Raw genomic sequence first — 23,244 nt, 5'->3', positions numbered from 1 at the left:
TTGGGTTTTCTTGAAGCAAAGTGGCTTGGCACAGTGACTACACCTCCCAATAACTTACAATTGTTTGAACTGATCTTGGAATTTGCAATTGTTTAGAAATGGCTCCAAAAGACATTCCGGAGTTGTGTACATCTGCAATCCTCTTTCTCAGATCTGCACTGAGCTCCTTGGACATTCCCATTTTACTATGTGTTGGTCAATCCAATGAGTGCTGTAAACAAACCCTTTTTATGAAGGCACAGAGAAGCTACCAGCTGTAGTCAATCATGATCACTAACAGGAAGTTAAGAGACCTCAGCCTTGGCAAGATATTTTGGAAGTTTCAGCACCTCTGAATTAATAATTTAATACCCCTTTTCCACCAAATCAGTTACAGGGCTGGTTCGAGGCCAGTGCTGGTGCTGGTTCATAACTTGTTCAACTTGCGAGCCAGCTGAGAACCAGTTTGCTTTTCCATAGCTCGGGGTGCTAAGGGGAGCCACGTCATTACGTTGCTGTATACGTCAGTTACGTCGCTGTATACGTCAGTTACGTCGCTGCATTTGCATAAACTTTGGCGCAAACATCGAAGCAACAACAACAACAATAATGGATGACTTCGTGCTTGTACAGCTGCTGCTTCTCGTCACTTAAAAATGGCGACCTTTTGCGATCTTGCTATTGTTGTTGGTCTTAACACCCCCCCGCTGACGTAAGTGGTTCTTTCCTCTGGCCCAGCAAAGAGTTGGTGGTAGCCTGGAACCGTTTTTTCTGGCCCCAGAGCCAGTTCTTTGTCAGTGGAAACAGAAAACCCAGTTCCAAACTAAGCACTGGCCCCAAACCAGCCCTGGAACTGCTTTGGTGGAAAAGGGGCATAAGTAAGCATATTTACATTTTTGACCCTGTATGTATAATTTTGACCCTGTGTTGATTTCAGACCCCCCCCCCCCAAAAAAAAAAAAAAATTAACACTTGCACACCAAATTCTAGTGGGTTTTTTTTTATTAAATATGTATGCTGTACAACAATCATTCTGCCACAGAAAAAGAACAGTTCAAAGAAATTACTGAAAGCCCAAATATTGCCATGACATTCATGTCACTGTATGTAAACTTCTGGCTTTGTGTGTGTGTGTATACATGTATGTATACACACACACGGTACTATGCAAAAGTCTTAGGCATGTGTAAAGAAATACTGTAGACCAAAAATGGCTTGAAAATAATGAAATGGGCAGCATGGTGGTGTAATGGTTAGCACTGTCGCCTCACAGCAAGAAGGTTCTGGGTTTGAGCCCAGTGGCCGATGGGGGCCTTTCAAGTTTGCACGTTCTCCCCATGTCTGCGTGAGTTTCCTCCAGGTGCTCCGGTTTCCCCCACAGTCCAAAGACATGCAAGTTAGGCTAATTGGTGGCTCTAAATTGACTGCAGGTGTGAATGGTTGTCTCTGTGTCAGCCCTGCGATGAGCTGGTGACTTGTGACAACTGCATTAGGCTCCAGGATAGGTGGTTAGGGATAATGGATGGATGGAATTAAGAAATGTTTCAGTAGTTTAAAAAAAATGCTATAAACAGCAGTAAGCCATAATGAATGAAACAAAGTCAATATTTGGTGTAAGATAACCCTTTGCTTAAAAAAAAAAAAATTCGTAGTCTCGGGTCTGATTAGTGCAGTTTTATAAGGAAATGAGCAGTAGGTTTTACTGAGCATCCTTGCAGAACCAGCCACATTTCTTCTGGACACTTTGTCACACTTGCATTTTAATTTTGCAGCAAAACCCAGTAGCCTTGATTATGTTTTCTTTTTAAATCTGAAACGTGGCATTTTATGTAATATGCTGCTCAGATACAAACATTTTTTGGAACATTTAATTTTGTGCTGGAAAATGAACATTTGGAACTCTAAAATGTTTTTGTACTGACTTGATAATGTAGAAGTCAAAATAGACACATATATTCTTTTTGAGTCATGAACAGGACTCCATAAATAAGACAGTCACTCCAGTGCCTGTCAGTGTTTTTTTTTTTTTTTTAATTGCATTTATATGATTATGTATTTAAAAAACAAATACCAGAGACAGATGTTTGTGATTCATTCAGGGCCCGTTTACATGAGGATGCTGTCGGGTAAAAACGACTAAATATTTTATCAGAAGTGCCTTTCGTCTACACGGGGACGGCGTTTCCGAGGCTGAAAAACGGAAAAAATTGAAAACGCCTTCCAGAGTGGATAAGTTAAAAACAGCCCCCGTTGCATATCCGTCTAAACTACCCAATACGCGAAACTTTGCTCGGATCTGCTCACATCGGGTACGCGTTTACGTCATACATATGTCATATACTGTACATGCCAGCCCGGGAAGTAAGAAAGTAAGTAAAAAAGTAAGAGCATGTCTGATTACATCGATCCAACGGACCTTCAAGCTGCTCTGGCAGCTTTAATAAATGTCCAGGAGTCCTTCAAACATCTATACCGAATCTGCACATATACCGTTAATGAACAGAGGTGGGTATAGTATGCTCTTACTTTTTTACTTACTTTCTTACTTACCATAGCCAGAGTAGTCAAAGTTTTCGCAGTGCAGATGTGCAGATCAGACAAGACGGAAGATGTTGCGCATGCGTGCAGACATAGCGGAGGTCTTTCACAGCACCACCTAGCATGCACATCCAATTGAATTCCACACATTTATGCGTCACCGTATAGACGCAGATTTCCTCCTTGAAAACGGTCATGTAGACGCGGAAAAAAGTGAGAACGAAAACGGACTTTTGCGTTTTTGTTTCAGACCGTCCCCGTGTAAAGTGGGCTTCAGTAAAGTGTACTTTTGTGTCCTAAAGGCAAAGCTAAGCAGATATTTACTAACTAAAGTTAGTGTCATGCCTCGGATACCCTTATCAGGAAACACCAAATGGCCTGGTCTCATATACTAGTAACGCTTACTGAACTCTATCATTATTCCGCTACAGTGGTGCTTGAAAGTTTGTGAACCCTTTAGAATTTTCTATATTTCTGCATAAATATGACCTAAAACATCATCAGATTTTCACACAAGTCCAAAAAGTAGATAAAGAGAACCCAGTTAAACAAATGAGACAAAAATATGATACTTGGTCATTTATTTATTGAGGAAAATGATCCAATATTACATATCTGTGAGTGGCAAAAGTATGTGAACCTCTAGGATTAGCAGTTAATTTGAAGGTGAAATTGGAGTCAGGTGTTTTCAATCAATGGGATGACAATCAGGTGTGGGTGGGCACCCTGTTTTATTTAAAGAACAGGGATCTATCAAAGTCTGATCTTCACAACACATGTTTGTGGAAGTGTATCATGGCACAAACAAAGGAGATTTCTGAGGACCTCAGAAAAAGCATTGTTGATGCTCATCAGGCTGGAAAAGGTTACAAAACCATCTCTAAAGAGTTTGGACTCCACCAATCCACAGTCAGATAGATTGTGTACGAATGGAGGAAATTCAAGACTATTGTTACCCTCCCCAGGAGTGGTCGACCAACAAAGATCACTCCAAGAGCAAGGCGTGTAATAGTCGCCGAAGTCACAAAGGACCCCAGGGTAACTTCTAAGCAACTGAAGGCCTCTCTCACATTGGCTAATGTTAATGTTCCTGAGTCCACCATCAGGAGAACACTGAACAATAATGGTGTGCATGGCAGGGTTGCAAGGAGAAAGTCACTGCTCTCCAAAAAGAACATTGCTGCTCATCTGCAGTTTGCTAAAGATCACATGGACAAGCCAGAAGGCTATTGGAAAAATGTTTTGTGGACAGATTAGACCGAAATAGAACTTTTTGGTTTAAATGAGAAGCGTTATGTTTGGAGAAAGTAAAACACTGCATTCCAGCAGAAGAACCTTATCCCATCTGTGAAACATGGTGGTGGTAGTATCATGGTTTGGGCTTGTTTTGCTGCATCTGGGCCAGGACGGCTTGCTGTCGTTGATGGAACAATGAATTCTGAATTATACCAGTGAATTCTAAAGGAAAATGTCAGGACGTCTGTCCATGAACTGAATCTCAAGAGAAGGTGGGTCATGCAGCAAGATAATGACCATAAGCAGACAAGTTGTTCTACCAAAGAACGGTTAAAAAGTTAATGTTTTGGAATGGCTAAGTCAAAGTCCTGACCTTAATCCAATGGAAATGTTGTGGAAGGATCAGAAGCGAGCAGTTCATGTGAGGAAACCCACCAACATTCCAGAGTTGAAGCTGTTCTGTACGGAGGAATGGGCTAAAATTCCTCCAAGCCGGTGTGCAGGACTGATCAACAATTACCGGAAACATTTAGTTGCAGTTATTGGTGCACAAGGAGGTCACACCAGATACTGAAAGCAAAGGTTCACATACTTTTGCCACTCACAGATCTGTAATTTTGGATCATTTTCCTCAATAAATAAATGACCAAGTATAATATTTTTGTCTCATTTGTTTAACTGGGTTCTCTTTATCTACTTTTAGGACTTGTGTGAAAATCTGATGATGTTTTAGGTCATATTTATGCAGAAATAAAGAAAATTTGAAAGGGTTCACAAACTTTGAAGTGCCACTGTATATATATGCTTCTATGGAATGAAATGAATAGCTGTTTGAAAATGTTTCTGAACATTTGGCTTTGTTTGCTAATTCTTAATGCAGCATAGGGGACATCTGTAGCATCGTGCTTGTTAGCTGGATAGTAGCTGGGTGCTACATGGCGAACAAGTGAGCTATTTTGTTTTTATGAGGTACCTTATCAGCTTGAATCATCACAAACAAAATATCCGCTGAAAAATAGGCTTTACTTAATCCACAGGGCAGCTCAGAACTCACAATATCAGCAAATTTCCACTGCAATTTGTAGTGAAGTGTTTATATGTTTTAAAAAACTGTTTCCAAACTTCTTAGGGGTTTGCCCAAGTTACTGCAAGAGACATAAAACTGTCCCCAGTCAGTGTCTATGGGAAAATAAGTGATTAAAAATGGCAATTTAAAACAAAAACAAGCAGACCCATCAATTAGCTATATACAAGCACACTATGACGCATTAAGTTGGTTTGGGTTTAATATCTCGAAAAGTGGGGGAGAAGAAAGGGCTAGAAATTTGAGGGAATAATACAAATCAAAGAACAATGTGATTGGTTCACAATCACAATAATAAAATTTACCAAGAAAAAATGTGATTGTTTTATGTGATAGCATTCAGATAATAATAGTTGCTTCACAATTACACGAATAATACCAGTTTGTTTAATATATACTGGCAAGTGTAATTTATTTACCTTTGTATGAGCAGGAAAAGAGTAAGTGTACATAATACTGAAGTGTATAGAATACTGTGCTCTTTAATTAGTTTCTATGATCATTTCCATACACTAACATACATTCCCCTCTGAAAATTTTAGAATAGCAAGGCCAATTCTTTTGTTTTTGCCGTACACCTAAATCATTTGGGTTTTGAGATCAAAAGATGAATATGAGAAAATAGATCAGAATTTCAGCTTTTATTTACTGATCTTTGAATCACAATGTGTTGGAACAACTTAGAAAATGACACCTTTTGTTTGAACCCACTCATTTTTCAAGTCATCAAAAATATTGGAATATTACTGATAGGTACTGTTACCTAGGTGTGGCCTATTCGATTGATTGATTGTTTAAAAAAATTAATAGCTCTGAATGTCTACCCTGAGTTTTGCTTGTGAAGACTGCATTTGTTGTTAAAAAGGATGAACCAACATGAAGACCGGAGAACTGTCTGTGGGAGAAAAGCAAGCCATTGTGAACCTGAGAAAAGGGGGACAACAATCAGGTCAGCCAAGGAAAACAGCAGGCAGTTGATGACATACATTGTGATAGCTGTGAACAAAAACAGTCAGTGACCTCACCAACAACCTCCACAGGGCAGGGGTGAAGTCATCACAGTCCACTTTTCAGAGACTTTGAGAGCAGAAGTATCAAGGCCGTATGACAAGATGCAAACCACTCATTAGCAGTAAGTATGAGAAAACTAAAGTAATTTTTAATGAAATACAAAGATAAACCACAAAAGTTTTGGAACCAAGATTAACCTCTAGTGTACATTTTGAGGGAATGGCCAAAATGTGGAGAAAGAATGAATCTGCTCATGATCCAAAACATAGAAGCTCATCAGTCAAGCATGGTGGAGGGAGTGTCATGGCTTGCAGGGCTGATTCTGGAACAGGCTCTCCAATCTTTATTGTTGTTCTCGACTTTCATATTGAACTCCTGATGGTAGCAGGAGAATAAATACAGAAGTCTACAGACACATCCTGTTAATTTATCAGGAAACACATCCTACACCAAGACAATGACCCAAAACATCAACAACAATGGACTTCATCTGGGGGAAAAAGTGGAAGGTTTTAGACTGCCCAAGTCAATCACCAGACTTTAACCCAACTGAGCATGTATTTCATCTCCTGAAGAGGAGACTGACAGGAGAAACGCACCAAAACAACTTAAAGTAAATTAAATAAGTAAATTAAAGGCCATCTGTTCTGATAGTTTTGCTTACCAAAAAGTTGGTTGGTTTTTCACAAATGTGCCATATTCGAAGTTGTTTAATACATCTAGATGTAAATATGAGGAAATGAAAGCTGAAATTCTGATCCATCATCTATACATGTAATGACTCACCCAAGTTATAATTTGACTCTCCCATATTTTTGAAAAAAGAGGAAATTTTATTACCAAAAAAGCAACATTTATTTTCCTATTCTTTATAAACTTATTCATTTTGTTAAATTAAGAAAAAAAAGAAAATATTTTGTTTAATTTTCCTCATAGTCAACAGTAATTACAAGCCCAATACCAAAAAAGTCGGGACACTGTGTAATACATAAATAATAAAAACAGAATGTGAAGATTTGCAAATCATGGAAACCCTATTGAAAATAGTACAAAGACAACATATCAAATGTTGAAACTGAGAAATTTTATTGTTTTTTGAAAAATATATGCTCATTTTGAACTTTGTCAGCAATGCATTTCAGAAAAGTTTGGACAGGGGCAACAAAAGATGGAAAAAGTTGTGTAATGGTAAAAAACCCAACAACCTAATTTGGTTAATTGGCACCAAGTCAGTAACATGATTGGGTATAAAAAGAGCATCCCAAAGAGGCTGAGTCTCTCAGAAGTAAAGATGGGGAGGGGTTCACCGCTCTGTGAAAGACTGCATGGGCAAACAGTGCAACAATTTAAGAATAACATTCCTTGATGCAAAATTGCAAAGAATTTGGGGATCACAATCTATGGTACATAATAATCACTAAAAGATTCAGAGAATCTGGAGAAATCTCTGTATGCAAGAGACAAAGCTGAAAACTGACGGATGCCTGTGATCTTCAGGCCCTCAGGCGACACTGCATTAAAAGCAGACACATGTCTGCAGTGGAAATCACTGTATGGGCTCAGAAACACTTCAGAAGACCATCATCTGTGAAAACAGTTCATTACTGCATCCACAGATGCAAGTTAAAACCATATTTAAACAATATCCAGAAACACTCTGGGCCCAAGCTCTTTTATGATGAACTGAGGTGAAGTGGAAAATTGTCCTAAGGTCTGACAAAAGTAGAAACTCTTTTTAGAACTCATGGACACTGCGTCCTCCATGCTAAAGAGGAGAGGGACCATCCGGCTTATCAGTGCACAGTTAAAAAGCCAGCATCTGTGATGATATGAGGGTGCATTAGTGCATGTGACATGGGTAGCTTGGACATCTGGGAAGGCATCATTAATACTGAATTATATATACATGTTTCAGAGCAACCATGCTGCCATCCAGACAAAATCTTTTTCAGGGAAGGCCTTCCTTCCTTTCACAAGACAATACCAAACCACTTTCTGCACATATTAAAACTGCATGGATCTGTAGTAAGAGAGTCTGGGTGCTAAACTGGCCTACTTGCAATCCAGACCTGTCTCCCATTTAAAACATTTGGTGCATTATGAAGTGCAAAATATGACAAAGGAGACCCCAAAAAGCTGAGCAACTGAAATTGTATATCAGGCAAGAATGGGACAATGTTTCTCTTTAAAAACTACAGCAACTGGTCTCCTCAGTTCCCAAATGTTTACAGAGTATTGTTAAAAGTAGAGGTGACACAACACAGTGGTCAACATGCCCCATCCCAGCTTTTTTGAAATGTGTTGCTGACATCAAATTCAAAATGAGCATATATTTTTCAAAAAACAATAAAACTTCAGTTTCAACATTTGATATGTTGGCTTTGTACCATTTTCAATGAAGTATAGGGTTTCCATGATTTGCAAATTATCACATTCTGTTTTTATTTACAGTTTATACAGCGTCCCAACTTTTTTGGAACTGGGGTTGTATTTACCCACATTTGTAAAGGTTGTTGTAAAATATAAAAGCCTATTAACTAAATTATTCCTTTTATTAAGAATGAAACAAGTTAATTATGGGGTCACAGGAGTGCCATAAAAAAAGAATAAATCTGCAAAAAAAAAGACAAATAAAAACCACAATAAAAGAAAAAGAAAATTAATACAGAAATAAAAGATTAAGAAAATAAATGCATTTCTTTATTGCTTTTTCTTTTGCTTGAGTGGCCAAGCTGTCAATCAACTGGCTTTGGCATCCTACCCAGGCTGAGCAGTCAGTTCCTACACACATGAATCCTGCTTTGTGTAGTGTGAATATGATAGTGGTTTGAATTGGGGAAGGAAGGAAAGGATTTAGGGCAGCATGCTGGTGTAGTGGTTAGTACTGTCCCCTCACAGTAAAAAGGTTCTGAGTTCAAGCACAGTGGCTAATGGGGGCCTTTTTGTGTGAAATTTGCATATTCTACCCGTGTCTGTATGGGTTTCCTTCAGGTGCTCCAGTTTTCCCCACAGTCCAAAGACATGAAGGTTAGGCTAATTGATGTTTCTAAATTGACCGTAGGTGTGAATGTAAGTGTGGATGGTGGTTTGTCTCCATGTGTTAGCTCTGCAATGACCTGGTGACTTGTACAGGGTGTACCCTACCTCTCACCCATAGTCAGCTGGGATAGGCTCCAGCTTGCCTGCGACCCTGCACAAGATGAGCGGTTATGGATAATGGATGAATTAATTCCTCACTCTGCACTGTAACTTTTATTCTTGTGTTTTATCTGTCTTATTCTAATTTAGCTTATTTCCTATTCTCTTACTATTTTTAATTGCACTTGAATGTCTGTTTATAATGTATTTCTTTCTCTGTCCATTCACCCCAACACACTACAATATTATTGCCATTTTTGCACCACAACTTATAAATTTGTCAGCTGGGATAGGCTCCAGCTTGCCCGTGACCCTGCACAGGATAAGCGGTTACAGATAATGGATGGAGGAGAGGATTTACTTTCTCTGTGTGTAAGCTGGCCAAAGATTGACTCAGGATGCTTGCTTGGGGCCATGATGTCATCACTACAACCAATTCTTCTTTCAGCTGCTCCCGTTAGGGAGCAACCACAGCAGATTTGTTCCGCATATTTGATTTGGCATAGGTTTTACACCGGATGGTCTTTCTGACGCAACCCTCCCCAATCTATCTGGGCTTGGGACCAACCCCAGTGGCTGGGTATTTTACAATGGTGCGTGAAAGTTTGTGAACCCTTTAGAATTTTCTATATTTCTGCATAAATATGACCTAAAACAACATCAGATTTTCACACAAGTCCTAAAAGTAGATAAAGAGAACCCAGTTAAACATAAGACAAAAATATTATACTTGATCATTTATTTAATGAGGAAAATGATCCAATATTACATATGCGAGTGGCAAAAGTATGTGAACCTCTAGGATAAGCAGTTAATTTGAAGGTGAAATTAGAGTCAGCTGTTTTCAATCAATGGGATGACAATCAGGTATGAGTGGGCACCCTGTTTTATTTAAAGAACAGGGATCTATCAAAGTCTGATCTTCACAACACATGTTTGTGGAAGTGTATCATGGCACGAACAAAGGAGATTTCTGAGGACCTCAGAAAAAGTGTTGTTGATGCTCATCAGGCTGGAAAAGGGTATAAAACCATCTCTAAAGAGTTTGGACTCCACCAATCCACAGTCAGACAGATTGTGTACAAATGGAGGAAATTCAAGACCCTGGGGTCCTTTGTGACCTCGCTGACTATTACACACCTTGCTCTTGGAGTGATCTTTGTTGGTCGACCACTCCTGGGGAGGGTAACAACTCCCCAGGAGTGGTCGACCAACAAAGATCACTCCAAGAGCAAGGTGTGTAATAGTCAGCGAGGTCACAAAGGACCCCAGGGTAACTTCTAAGCAACTGAAGGCCTCTCTCACATTGGCTAATGTTCATGAGTCCACCATCAGGAGAACACTGAACAACAATGGTGTGCATGGCAGAGTTTAAAGAGAAAGCCACTGATCTCCAAAAAGAATATTGCTGCTTGTCTGCAGTTTGCTAAAGATCACGTGGACAAGCCAGAAGGCTATTGGAAAAATGTTTTGTGGATGGATAAGGCCAAAATAGAACTTTTTGGTTTAAATGAGAAGTGTTATGTTTGGAGAAAGGAAAACACTGCATTCCGGCATAAGAATCTTATCCCATCTGTGAAACATGGTGGTGGTCGTGTCATGGTTTGGGCCTGTTTTGCTGCATCTGGACCAGGACGGCTTGCCATCATTGATGGAACAATGAATTCTGAATTATACCAGTGAATTCTAAAGGAAAATGTCAGGACATCTGTCCATGAACTGAATCTCAAGAGAAGGTGGGTCATGCAGCAAGACAACGACCCTAAGCGCACAAGTCATTCTACCAAAGAATGGTTAAAGAAGAATAAAGTTAATGTTTTGGAATGGCCAAGTCAAAGTCCTGACCTTAATCCAATTGAAATGTTGTGGAAGGACCTGAAGCGAGCAGTTCATGTGAGGAAACACACCAACATCCCAGAGTTGAAGCTGTTCTGTACAGAGGAATGGGCTAAAATTCCTCCAAGCTGGTGTGCAGGACTGAGCAACAGTTACCGGAAATGTTTAGTTGCAGTTATTGCTGCACAAGGGGGTCACACTAGATACTGAAAGCAAAGGTTCACATACTTTTGCCACTTACAGATATGTAATATTGGATCATTTTCCTCAATAAATAAATGACCAAGTGTAATATTTTGTCTTATTTGTTTAACTGGGTTCTCTTTATCTACTTTTAGGATTTCTGTGAAAATCTGATGTTTTAGGTCATATTTATGTGGGAATATAGAAAATTCTAAAGGGTTCACAAACTTTCAAGCACCACTGTACCTAATCTGCATGTCTTTGAACTGTGGGGGGAAACTGTCTCCAGTTGTGGGGGAAACCGGAGCACCCAGAGGAAACCCACATGTACAGAACATGCAAACTCCACACAGAAAGGATCTCATCGGCCATGAGGTTCAAATCTGGAACCTTCTTGCTGTGAGGCAACTGTGCTAACCACTGCAAAACAGTGCCACATGTTATCACTATAACCAGTAAATCCTAAAATTAGTCTTTGTTATGAAATTATCCTTTTTAACAAATCATTGAATTTACCTGATTTAAAATGTGTACATTGGTTGTAAATGAAAGAACTGAATTGCATTTGCACAGTCTGTTATTGCACAGTCAACATGATTTGATAGTCCTGGAATAAAAGCAAAATTTTTATTAAGCACTCACCCAAACTGAGGATCAAACCAGCGATCTTCAAGCTCCAAGACAGTGACACTACCCGCTACATGTAAAAAGTAATGTGGGGGAAACAGAACACTGTCATAGAAGTGCCATTAAAAAAAGATTAAAATTGTGAAAGAATAAGACCAGATCATGACCAGTGTATACATAGAGGAAGCAAATCCTCTCCTTCCCACCCAGGTTATTTTTGTATTCTTTTATTTTTGCATTCATTTTCCCCATTCCTTTATATTTTATTTATTTTCTTATTTTATTTCTGGAGTTATTTTCCTATTTTTTAAAATTAATTTTTCTTATTCTTTTGCAGATTTATTTTTTTATGGCACTCCGGTGACTCCATAAATCACAAATAGGCCTTTTCTTAAGAAACTTTTATTAAATATACTACCTGCATTTGCTTTTCTTTGGCTTTCAGCAGTCTGTAAAAAGATAGCTCATGTTTCTTGTTAAATCTGTTTTGTGTTTACACAGAGCTGTCTTAGTGCTGTGTTACTTCTGCTTACGTGTATTCCCACTCATTCATCTCATCTCATTATCTCTAGCCGCTTTATCCTTCTACAGGGTCGCAGGCAAGCTGGAGCCTATCCCAGCTGACTACGGGTGAAAGGCGGGGTACACCCTGAACAAGTCGCCAGGTCATCACAGGGCTGACACATAGACACAGACAACCATTCACACTCACATTCACACCTACGGTCAATTTAGAGTCACCAGTTAACCTAACCTGCATGTCTTTGGACTGTGGGGGAAACCGGAGCACCCGGAGGAAACCCACGCGGACACGGGGAGAACATGCAAACTCCACACAGAAAGGCCCTTGCCGGCCACAGGGCTCGAACCCGGACCTTCTTGCTGTGAGGCGACAGCGCTAACCACTACACCACCGTGCCGCCCTGTATTCCCACTAGTTTACGTTAATGCCCCCTCTGCAGGCTAAACAACACAATTACAGAAAGGAAAAACTAAGATTATGCAACCTGATAATAATCTCATCTCATTATCTCTAGCCGCTTTATCCTTCTACAGGGTCGCAGGCAAGCTGGAGCCTATCCCAGCTGACTACAGGCGAAAGGCGGGGTACACCCTGGACAAGTCGCCAGGTCATCACAGGGCTGACACATAGACACAGACAACCATTCACACTCACATTCACACCTACGGTCAATTTAGAGTCACCAGTTAACCTAACCTGCATGTCTTTGGACTGTGGGGGAAACCGGAGCACCCGGAGGAAACCCACGTGGACACGGGGAGAACATGCAAACTCCGCACAGAAAGGCCCTCGCCGGCCACAAGGCTCGAACCCGGACCTTCTTGCTGTGAGGCGACAGCGCTAACCACTACACCACCATGCCGCCCTGTATTCCCACTAGTTTATGTTAATGCCCCCTCTGCAGGCTAAACAACACAATTACAGAAAGGAAAAACTAAGATTATGCAACCTGATAATAATCTCATTCTCATCTCATTATCTCTAGCCGCTTTATCCTGTTCTACAGGGTCGCAGGCAAGCTGGAGCCTATCCCAGCTGACGACGGGCGAAAGGCCGGGTACACCCTGGACAAGTCGCCAGGTCATCACAGGGCTGACACATAGACACAGACAACCATTCACACTCACATTCACACCTACGGTCAATTTAGAGTCACCAGTTAACCTAACCTGCATGTCTTTGGACTGTGGGGGAAACCGGAGCACCCGGAGGAAACCCACGTGGACACGGGGAGAACATGCAAACTCCGCACAGAAAGGCCCTCGCCGGCCACAAGGCTCGAACCCGGACCTTCTTGCTGTGAGGCGACAGCGCTAACCACTACACCACCGTGCCGCCCTGTATTCCCACTAGTTTACGTTAATGCCCCCTCTGCAGGCTAAACAACACAATTACAGAAAGGAAAAACTAAGATTATGCAACCTGATAATAATCATGATTCATTTTTTATTTCATCGATCTGAATCATCATAAATTTGTATCATGATTTATCATCACACGTATATTGTTAAATGTCTACCATCATCTTGTATTCATCTTTTGATCTCAAGCCCAGTCTTCACTGCATTGCAAAAACAAAAGAGCTGGCCTTGCTATTCCATAAGAGACTGGAGGAAATAATCATTTGCACATATTTAAAATTAGGCCAGTTCAGCTGCAACATTAATGTTAGCTGATAAAAAATAATTGAGGAAATCAAATGATACAATTAGACTTAATCAATAAGCACAGGCTTTACTAAACATTGTGGCCCATAAGACAGACAGCTAATAAATGTTAAATGTTAAAACATTTCCATTTAGTAATAGTCTGATAGTAATAAAATGAAATTATAGGCCTTTTTTATTTTTGGATAGATTTTTTTTTTTTTTTGCATCAGGATAAAGATTATGTAGCTTTAATGCAGGATTTGACAATTTGTGATTATGATTTTTGTCATAATAACAAAAATGTGATGATTATTTTAGCAGATCTACTTTAGAAATGTCATTTTATTAGGAACAGTTTCCAGCCAATCAGAAATATGTATTTTCTGTGGCCATGGTATAATCTTTAATATTGGAATCAGAATTTATGCACCCACAGAAGCTTTGGTTAGGGTAGCAAGAGTGCTTCCCATTCCAAAAACAGACACCTTCACATACACAGCCCAAAATGAATATGTAACAAATACTATGAGTGAAATGCTAAATAAGGCAATTTAAAATGCTAAATAAACTAAATGTATTTTCATTAAACTGGATAAATGAAAGAAATATCAAATGAAATACCATATTTATATTTGGTAATTGGTAAGGAACAAAATGATAGTACAGAGTTCTAACACAAAAAGAAAACTGGTTAAAGATGAGAAATATAATGTTCAGGTTTACATGGATGAAAACTATCCTCTGCAGGAGCAGACATGTATGTACATGTGTCCACACAAACAAATTTCTATACAATAAACAGAAGAAATAAGAACACATAAGACAGAATACAGTTCCAGATAAACATTCACCATAAGGACCGTGCAAAATGTTTTTACTTAAAAAAAAATGTTAAGAAATGTTAAGAAAATTCAAGAATGATAGGCATAGAAAAGTAACACAACCTAAGGAACTTAAGGAAAAAAAAAACCCTGCTGTGAGATTTGGAGAGAAAAATGGTCTTGTCTGTTCATCTAGTGTACAATATGGGTGGATACAAGAAATACTAGCACTGATTTACAGTTTCTCCCAATGACATACTGACAAAAATAGTGTGCTTTTAAACAAAAGTAACAGCAATATACAGCTATATAAATTTACATGTTTAAAAAAATTTTTTTTGACAGATACTACTCTACACTCTTTTCAGATGCATCAGGTCAGACAAAAGAATTTAAGCAAGGCCTTCTGCCCCAGAAACAGTTTCTCATCAACTCTAGGCCCTCTTACTCTACATGTAAGACAAAACACAGCAATGATATCCATTGACAATGAAATGTTAATTTCACTATGAGTGTTCACATGAATTAGATGTTCAAACATAATCTTCACCCACTGGCTCCATACTTACATTAAGAGGTTCTAAGATTCACTAGGAATCAACACATGAAATTCTAAGGATACCTTGTCAAATCCAAGATCACTCTACCCTTACTTAAATCGATTCTCACAGCATAGTCCATCTCTGGAGTGTTAGAAGGAAAGGGTTTCATGTCAAAATGACACAGGAATTATATTTCACCTTCATGACCCCCAAAATTTCTGAATTGTTCTTTGTTATAAATGTTAAGCAGTGTTTTCTTCTCTATTCTCATGGTTCAACTGTACGCATGTTGCATTTATGTATAACTTTCTACTTACTTTTAAACATGTTTTGTTCCTAGAATTTAGCAGCAATCAACTAATGATGGGGCTTTGCTGTCCATCATAAGAGTAACAGCAGCAACTCTGCTAATAATCCACTCATGGGAAATGGGCTTTTAATACAAATGTGAAAGGTTTACAAGTATTTCTATGAAAAACCTAACCAATTCATTTTGTATGCAAAGGAGCATGGTTTTTTTTTCTATAACCCTGTAAGCACCATAACTTAAAGACAAGACTGTCATGTCATTTCACAACACCTGTCATCAACTGTAGCATTTTCTGACTCTTACCCAGAACTTGGGAATTGTGGCTGGATTGCAATTGAAGAAAAAAAAACCCAAATGAAAAAAAGAAAGCAGGATCATTTTGATGACATCCGTTGTCACTTCTAACACTGAGCTAAGTGTGCCATACACAACCAGAACAGGTCAGGTGACCTCAGGACCCATTTCCATGATGCAAGAGTGACATTCAAAGTGATGGTTTTTTGGGGTATTCTTGTGGTACTGAAATGCAAGTGTGTGCATGCTATTACTTTATAGTAATTTCAGCAAACTCTTGGAAAGGGGTATGTCAGAGAATTTACCTGTTTTGATTATGCAGCAAATCTATAAACATTAACAAGTCAATAATCAAATTTCTTTACACAAACTTTTACCAGCACAACACAAAGACACTATTGCTCACTGAAGAGCAGAGTCTATTACATATCCTGTTTTACATCTAAGCCATCTTCTTTTGGCACAGGCATGCTGCAATCTATTGTTTTCTGTGCCTCTCCTTTTATTTCCTCTACTGCTTTGGCTGTGTTGACCACAGATGGAGGGTTACTAGAATCATTACTTTTAACCTTATTGGTGTCCACAGTTAGCAAAGATTCTTTAAGCCTGCCCTCTTTATGCTTACTCTCCAGTGTTTCTTTATCCCTTATCCCCTTCATCTCCTCATCCTGTACCTCCAATAATCCATTGTCTTCTTCCACCCTTCCTTCATCCTTAATTTTCTTTTTCTTCTGCTTAGTAATGCCAGTACTATCTGATGCTGATGGAAGTGCCATAATACTACCATGTGGCAGGAACATGTGGGGATACAGTAATCCATGAGGCATTCCTGGGATCAAAAAGGGGTTGAAGGTTAAATGGCTCCCACTGCTTGTAATGCTAGCAGTACTGCTAGTAACGGTGGGGCTGGGAACAGCAGGTAAAATTTTTTTCTCATTCTCTCCTAGTGTTCTATCATCTGTGCTCCGTCCCTCAGTATTAGGCTCAGGGCTGGCTCTCTCTTTAGAAGCTGCTGTGCTGGAGCTGACTGCAGGGCTAGGGCTTAAGGCCACAGTGGCAGAGGATATGGAAGTCACTGTTGTCATGCTGGAGGAGCTGGCAGCTGTGTTTACTGTGGAGGCTGTAGCAGATAGTGACGGGTTTATCATTCCACTTATATGAGTGCCATACATGGGAGGTTGCACTGCTGACATATTATGGAGCATCATAGGTAGCATACTCAGGCCATTCTTAGCATCTTCTCCTGGTAGAGCTGTAGTCAAACTAGGTGGAAAGCCCATGAGCCCACTTATCGGAATGCCAGGGACATTGCGGAGGTTGGGTAAGTTAACCAAGTCCATGCCAATAAGCCCTTCATTCATAAAGAGTGGTCCAATGGCAGCAGGTAGCTCAGGGGCTTTGGGCATCTCACTCCGGGGTCTTCTGCCTCTACGACGTGTGCTCGGATCTCGATTCACTGGCTCAGTGAGAATCCTGGTGAACTTTCCTTCTGGGAGGAAACCCTTAAATATATATATATAAAAAAGAACAGTATCACTTTATGACTGGGTACTCAAATTAATCTAACAAGAACTGGTCATGAAATAAATGCTTTATAAAGTTTATAATAACTTTAACTGTGGCCATACTGATATTAGTGACCTAAATAAAATAACATTAATGTTGAATATTTAAGAATCCGGGCCCATATTTACAAAGCATCTTAAGGTTAAAATTAGCTCCAAACTTGCCGATTTAGGAGAAACTCCTAAAAATAATGGATGTGTCAGTCCTAACTTTGGGCCGCGTATTTTTTTTGACAAAGAATAATTCACAGAGCCCTTTAGCAATAAAAGTAGCAGCTAAGTCTGGGAGAACTAAAAAGTAGTCGAAAGGAGTCCTAACTCACTAAGACCAATTCACAAAGGATCATAAAACAGCTGCTGTCATTCCACCTTGCAATATTTTGGAAACATTAACAACACAGAACTACTAAAATGACACTGCCTCAGTTGTGATTGTTGTGGAGCTTGTGAGGGATGCAATAACATCTCAAATTGACCGAAACAACCCAATCATTGGTAAATTAAGTGTTTGGCAATGCTTTACTACTTGGTACCAGGGAAAATGCAACTTTGCAATGCTGACAGCTTGGGGATCTCCCAGCTGTCTGGAAGCTGAGCTATCCACCAAACAATAAATTAACTCTGTAAACCCACATCACTGAGAAATCCATACGTTTCCCTTTATACATTCACCATGTACAAAGAAATAAAGCCAGTTTCATGTCAATTGCCAATCTACTCGGTGTGATGGAACACGTAAAAATTATTTCATGGTCGCAAGATGAGGACGTATTTGTAAACAGGAAAAAAATTCACATCAACAGCACAAAATATGTCCTCATACAATGCAATTTTTCAGCACAAACTGCTGAAAAAGTTAATGCTGGCTAAAACAGAAAGGTATCAGCATTAAGTTTTTCAGGAATTTGTGCTCCAATAGCTTTTCTGTGGGATTGGACCTAGCCTTTGTGACCCATGTGAATCGATGAGCCTTTCGACACCCATGACCCTGTTGTTGGTTCACCGGTTGTCCTTCCTTGGACCACTTTTGGTAGGTACTAACCACTGCATACCAGGAACACCCCACAAGCTGTGCCATTTTGGAGATGCTCAGACCCAGTCATTTAGTTATCATAATCTGGCCTTTGTCAAAGTTGCTCAGATCCTTACACTTGTGCATTTTTCCTGTTTCCAACACATCAACATCAAGGACTGACTCTTCTCTTACTGCCTAATATTTCCCACCCAGGTGCCATTGAGAATCAATGCTATTCACGTCACATGGCTGATCAATGTGTGTGTCTGTGTGTGTGTGTGTGTGTGTGTGTGTGTGTGTGTGTGCGCGCACGCGCAACCCCAATTCCAAAAAAGTTGGGATGCTGTGTAAACTGTAAATAAAAACAGAATGTGATAATTTGCAAATAATGGAAACCCTATATTTCATTGATTATCTTTATTGTTATTGATTATAAATGTTATTCACTTCACCTGATGGTGGTTTTAATGTTATGGCTGATTGGTATATATATATTTTGTGATGGCAGCTAGAGAAAACAGCCACAAAAGTAGCACATTGCTCCTACTGCTCCTGTGGTGCTGAAAGGATGGAAGTGATTTAGCATCACTGTTTTGGACAGCTCAGAGGAGCATGGCTACAGCGTGGGGCCTGCTGATCACACATGGCTAGAGCCATATAATCAGCTCTGTAAAATCAACCCTACTCAAGCAGCCACGGGAGTTTAAAAAGGCATCACTTGACACAGATTAGTGAAGTTTGCTCAATGCAAGCGTCAATTGAGGGGCAGCCAGTTCAAGCCCGCCTGAGGCTGTAGGGTGTTGCGATACTGTCAAGGCCATCTGCGTGCACAGGGACATTTGAGAGGTGGCCACCATCTATGTCCGCATCGGAGGGGAGTGGGATGCCACTGTGGGTGTGGTACCTGACCTCCCTGTCTCTCTCCTCCGAGGTTGGGACTGGCCGGGATTTCCAAAGGATCTGCCTGCTGCCAGGAGGACAAGGAGACTCCATGTTCCTCAGAGGCCCACAGACCACCTCACCCCAAGATGTGTGACTGGCTTGGGGACACAAGGAAGCTGAGGACTGCACTGCAGGTGAGTCACACACCACAGCTAACCCACTCTTGTGTGTGTTTGAGCAGGTGATGTATGAAGAGAACTTTGGACAGGAGCAATAGCAAGATGAATGGCTGAGGAACTGTTGGGGGCATGTGTGCTTCCTCGAGGGAGAGGACCAGCAACCAGGCCAGCTGATCTCCAAGTCCTACTTCTTAGTTTGCTGAGGGCTCCTATATCACCACACCGTGCGCCAGGGGCAGGGCATAGACCTACTAGTGGTCCCTTGCTCCAAGGTGGATATTGTGATATACCTAACCCACTCTCACCCCTTGGGCAGCCACATCACAAGCAAAAACATGCTGGAAATGATCAAGGATCACTTTCTCTGGCCTGGGATGAACTCAGAGATCAAGAATTTCTGCCAGCACTCCCCCCAGTACCAGTGCACGGTCCCTTGGAGACCTGCTCCTGCTCCACTTATACCTCTCCCAATCCCAAGGGATTAGGTGTTCCCTTCGGGAGAAAGGGCATGCATCTGGTGGGTCCCCTTCCCAAGTCTGCCCAGGGTCATGAACACATCCTGGTCATCGTGGACTATGCCGCCCGGTACCCTGAGGCAGTAGCACTACGGAAGGCCACATCCAAGAATATCGCCCGGGAGCTGGTTCTGCTGTTTTCCTGAGTGGGGCTCCCCAAGGACATTCTCACAGACCAAGGTACTCCTTTTGTCTCTAAGCTAATGTTGGATGTGTGTTGGTTGTTGCAGGTCCAGCAGATTCACACATCAGTGTATCATTCACAGACTGACAGGTTGGTTGAGAGACTCAACCAGACCCTGAAGCAAATGCTGAGACAAATAGTGGATGAAGATGGCCAAAATTAGGACCTGCTTCTCCCCTACATTCTGTTTGCTGTCAGAGGAATACCCCAAGCTTCGACAGGATTCACATCTTTCGAACTGCTGTTCGGGCGAAGACCTCAGGGCCTCCTGGATGTGGCCAAGAAGGCTTTGGAAGAACAGCCCTCCATTCAGAATGACTATAAAGCACATCAAAGAGATGCAGGGTGCATAGACAAGGTGGTCCCGACTGTGTACCAGCACATGCTTAATGCCCAGGCTGAGCAGGGCTGCCACTATAACTGTTCCACACAGCCCTGGGACTTTCAGACCAGGGACCTAGTCCTACTACTTGGCCCCGTTGCAAACTGCAAGTTTCTCATGTGGTGGCAAGGTTCCTTCACAGTGGCTGAGTGTGTCGGGCCGTTGAACTACCACCTGCAACAGCCGGGTAAGCATAAAGACACTCAATTGCATCATGTCAACTGACTGAAATGCTGTATTGAACCCCTTCCTCTGCTCTCAGCCCACACCATTGTTTTCCCAGGACGAGTATGTATTTGCAGAAGAACTAAGTCGGACCCACCTGATCCAGCACGACATCAAGACCCCACCCCCTCCACCAGAGGAGTGATTCGCCAGCACCCCTATCATATCACAAAGGCCTGCCATCATGCAGTTGAGGATTAAGTGCTACAAATGCTGTGGGATGGGATCATCGAGGAGTCCACCAGCCCCTGGTCCAGCCATGTAGTGGCAGTACCCAAGCCTGATGGAAGTCTGAGACTCTTCAACAACTTCAGGAAGCTTAACACAGTCTCAGACTTTGACCGCTATCCTCTGCCCAGATTGGACGACTTGGTCGACCATCTCAGGAGGGCCCAGTTCATTTCCAAACTGGACCTCACAAAAGGCTACTGGCAAGTTGCCCTAACACCATGGGCCAATCAAAGACTGCCTTCACTACCATGTCAGGCCACTGGCAGTACAAGGTCCTCCCTTTTGGCCTCCATGGAGCACCAACAACTTTCTAAAGGCTCATGGACATTGTGTTGCACCGCCACCAAGAGTATGCTGTGGCATATCTGGATGATGTCATCCATTTGTCCACCTGAGCCAACCACCTATTACACACAAAATCCATCCTAGGGGAGCAGAGGAAGGCTGGGCTCACTGCTTACCAAAGCACAGTACCTGGGCTACCACATCAACCAGGGACTACTGAAACCCCAGGAGAAGAAAATTGAGGCTGTGCAGAAGTACCCCTGGCCCACCATCAAGCAGCAGGTACATGCTTTCTTGGGACTGGCTGTGTATTACTGCAGATTTGTGCCTAATTTCTCCTCGCTAGCCTCTCCCCTCTCAGAGCTTACCAGGAAGGATGAGCCCGATAAGGTATGATGGACCAGCAAAGCAGAACCAGGCATTCCAGGCCCTGAATAAGACCCTCACCACCACCCCTGTCCTCTGAAACCCAGATTTCAACCATACCATCATCCAAAAAGATGCCTCAGAGATGGGCCTGGGTACCATGCTTTTGAAGGGTGAAGAGCATCCCATGCTGTACATCAGCTGGAAATTACTGCCACCAGAAAAGAATTATGCAGCTGTGGAAAGAGAAGCCCTCGCCTTCAAGTGAGCAGTAACCGAGCTTGGGTACTATCCATCACATCATTTCACCCTGGTCACCAACCAGGTAACTGCCAAAGATACCAATGCCCATGTTACTTGCTGATTTTTGTCTTTGCAGGACTTCTCTTTTCAGGTCCAACATAGAGCCAGGACCCAGCATGGGAACACCAATAGCCTTTCCAGGAGGAGAGCCTCTGGACCGAGCCTTGGAGGATTGTAGGCTCGGAGCTGAGGGGGATGTGATTGCAGCCTGAGAAAACCACTGCAAAAGCAGTGCATCACTTCTCACTCTACAGCTGCCGTGGTGCTGAAAGAATGGTGGTGATTCAGCACCACTGTTATGGACAGCTTAGAGCAGCATGGCTATGTGGCAGGGCCTGCTGATCACACATGGCTGAAGCAATATAATCAGTGCCGGAATCAACCCTCCTCGAGCAACCAGGGGAGTTTAAAAAGGCATCACTTGACACAGTTTAGTGAAGCTTGCTCAATGCAGACTAACTCATTTTCGCTCTCCTTCTTTGCCCAGGGCACCTCGCTGATGCCAAGGACGTCTTGGAAAGACCCAGATGCTACTAGCACCTGGTTGTGACCTTGCCTCCTGATAGCTCTGGCTTTCTGGCACCTGCACTGAACACATGCTTCACTCCCCCTGCACTTCTCCTCCTTTTTTTATGAAAACTGCAAGAGTCTGATTCACTGATACCTGGGTTGCATGTCTGTCTTCTCACCGCTACAGCCAGGAGTGCCATATTTTATATGGTAAGCTTTTTCCATCAATAAATGAAATCGTCATTTGAAAACTTCATTTTGTTTTTACTTGGGTGACCTTTGTCTAATATTAAAATTAGACATGAAATATTTTAGTGTGACAAATATACAAAAATAGAACAAATCAGGAAGGGGGTAAATTGTGTGTGTGTGACACACACACACACACACACACACACACACACACAGAGCTGTGAAAAAGTATTTGCCCCTTCCTGATTTCTCATCTCAACTCATTATCTCTAGCCGCTTTATCCTGTTCTACAGGGTCGCAGGCAAGCTGGAGCCTATCCCAGCTGACTACGGGCAAAAGGTGGGGTACACCCTGGACAAGTCGCCAGGTCATCACAGGGCTGACACATAGACACAGACAACCATTCACACTCACATTCACACCTACAGTCAATTTAGAGTCACCAGTTAACCTAACCTGCATGTCTTTGGGGGAAACTGGAGCACCCGGAGGAAACCCACGTGGGCACAGGGAGAACATGCAAACTCCACATGGAAAGGCCCTCACCAGCTGTGGGGCTCGAACCCGGACCTTCTTGCTGTGAGGCAACAGCGCTAACCACTACACCACCATGCCGCCCCCCTTCCTGATTTATATAT

General features: G+C 41.7%; 1 protein-coding gene across 21 annotated transcripts in view; it reads right to left on the bottom strand.

Annotated features, from left to right (window-relative positions):
- Nucleotides 1-14,412: 14,412 nt before the first annotated feature.
- chd6 (chromodomain helicase DNA binding protein 6) overlaps nucleotides 14,413-23,244 on the bottom strand; it is a 379,195-nt gene continuing 370,363 nt past the window's right edge. For 20 of the 21 annotated variants that reach the window (XM_060919167.1, XM_060919164.1, XM_060919158.1 and 17 more), the window contains one exon: nucleotides 14,413-17,273. In XM_060919167.1, the coding sequence (XP_060775150.1) occupies nucleotides 16,194-17,273 (1,080 nt within the window). In that variant the 3' untranslated portion in view covers nucleotides 14,413-16,193. The remainder of the gene's footprint in view (nucleotides 17,274-23,244) is intronic. The other variant, XM_060919179.1, reaches the window with a different exon arrangement.

This window comes from Neoarius graeffei, chromosome 4 (genome assembly GCF_027579695.1).
Source record: "Neoarius graeffei isolate fNeoGra1 chromosome 4, fNeoGra1.pri, whole genome shotgun sequence".
Classification (NCBI taxonomy): domain Eukaryota; kingdom Metazoa; phylum Chordata; class Actinopteri; order Siluriformes; family Ariidae; genus Neoarius; species Neoarius graeffei.
This window is presented reverse-complemented; position numbering and strand designations above follow the sequence as displayed.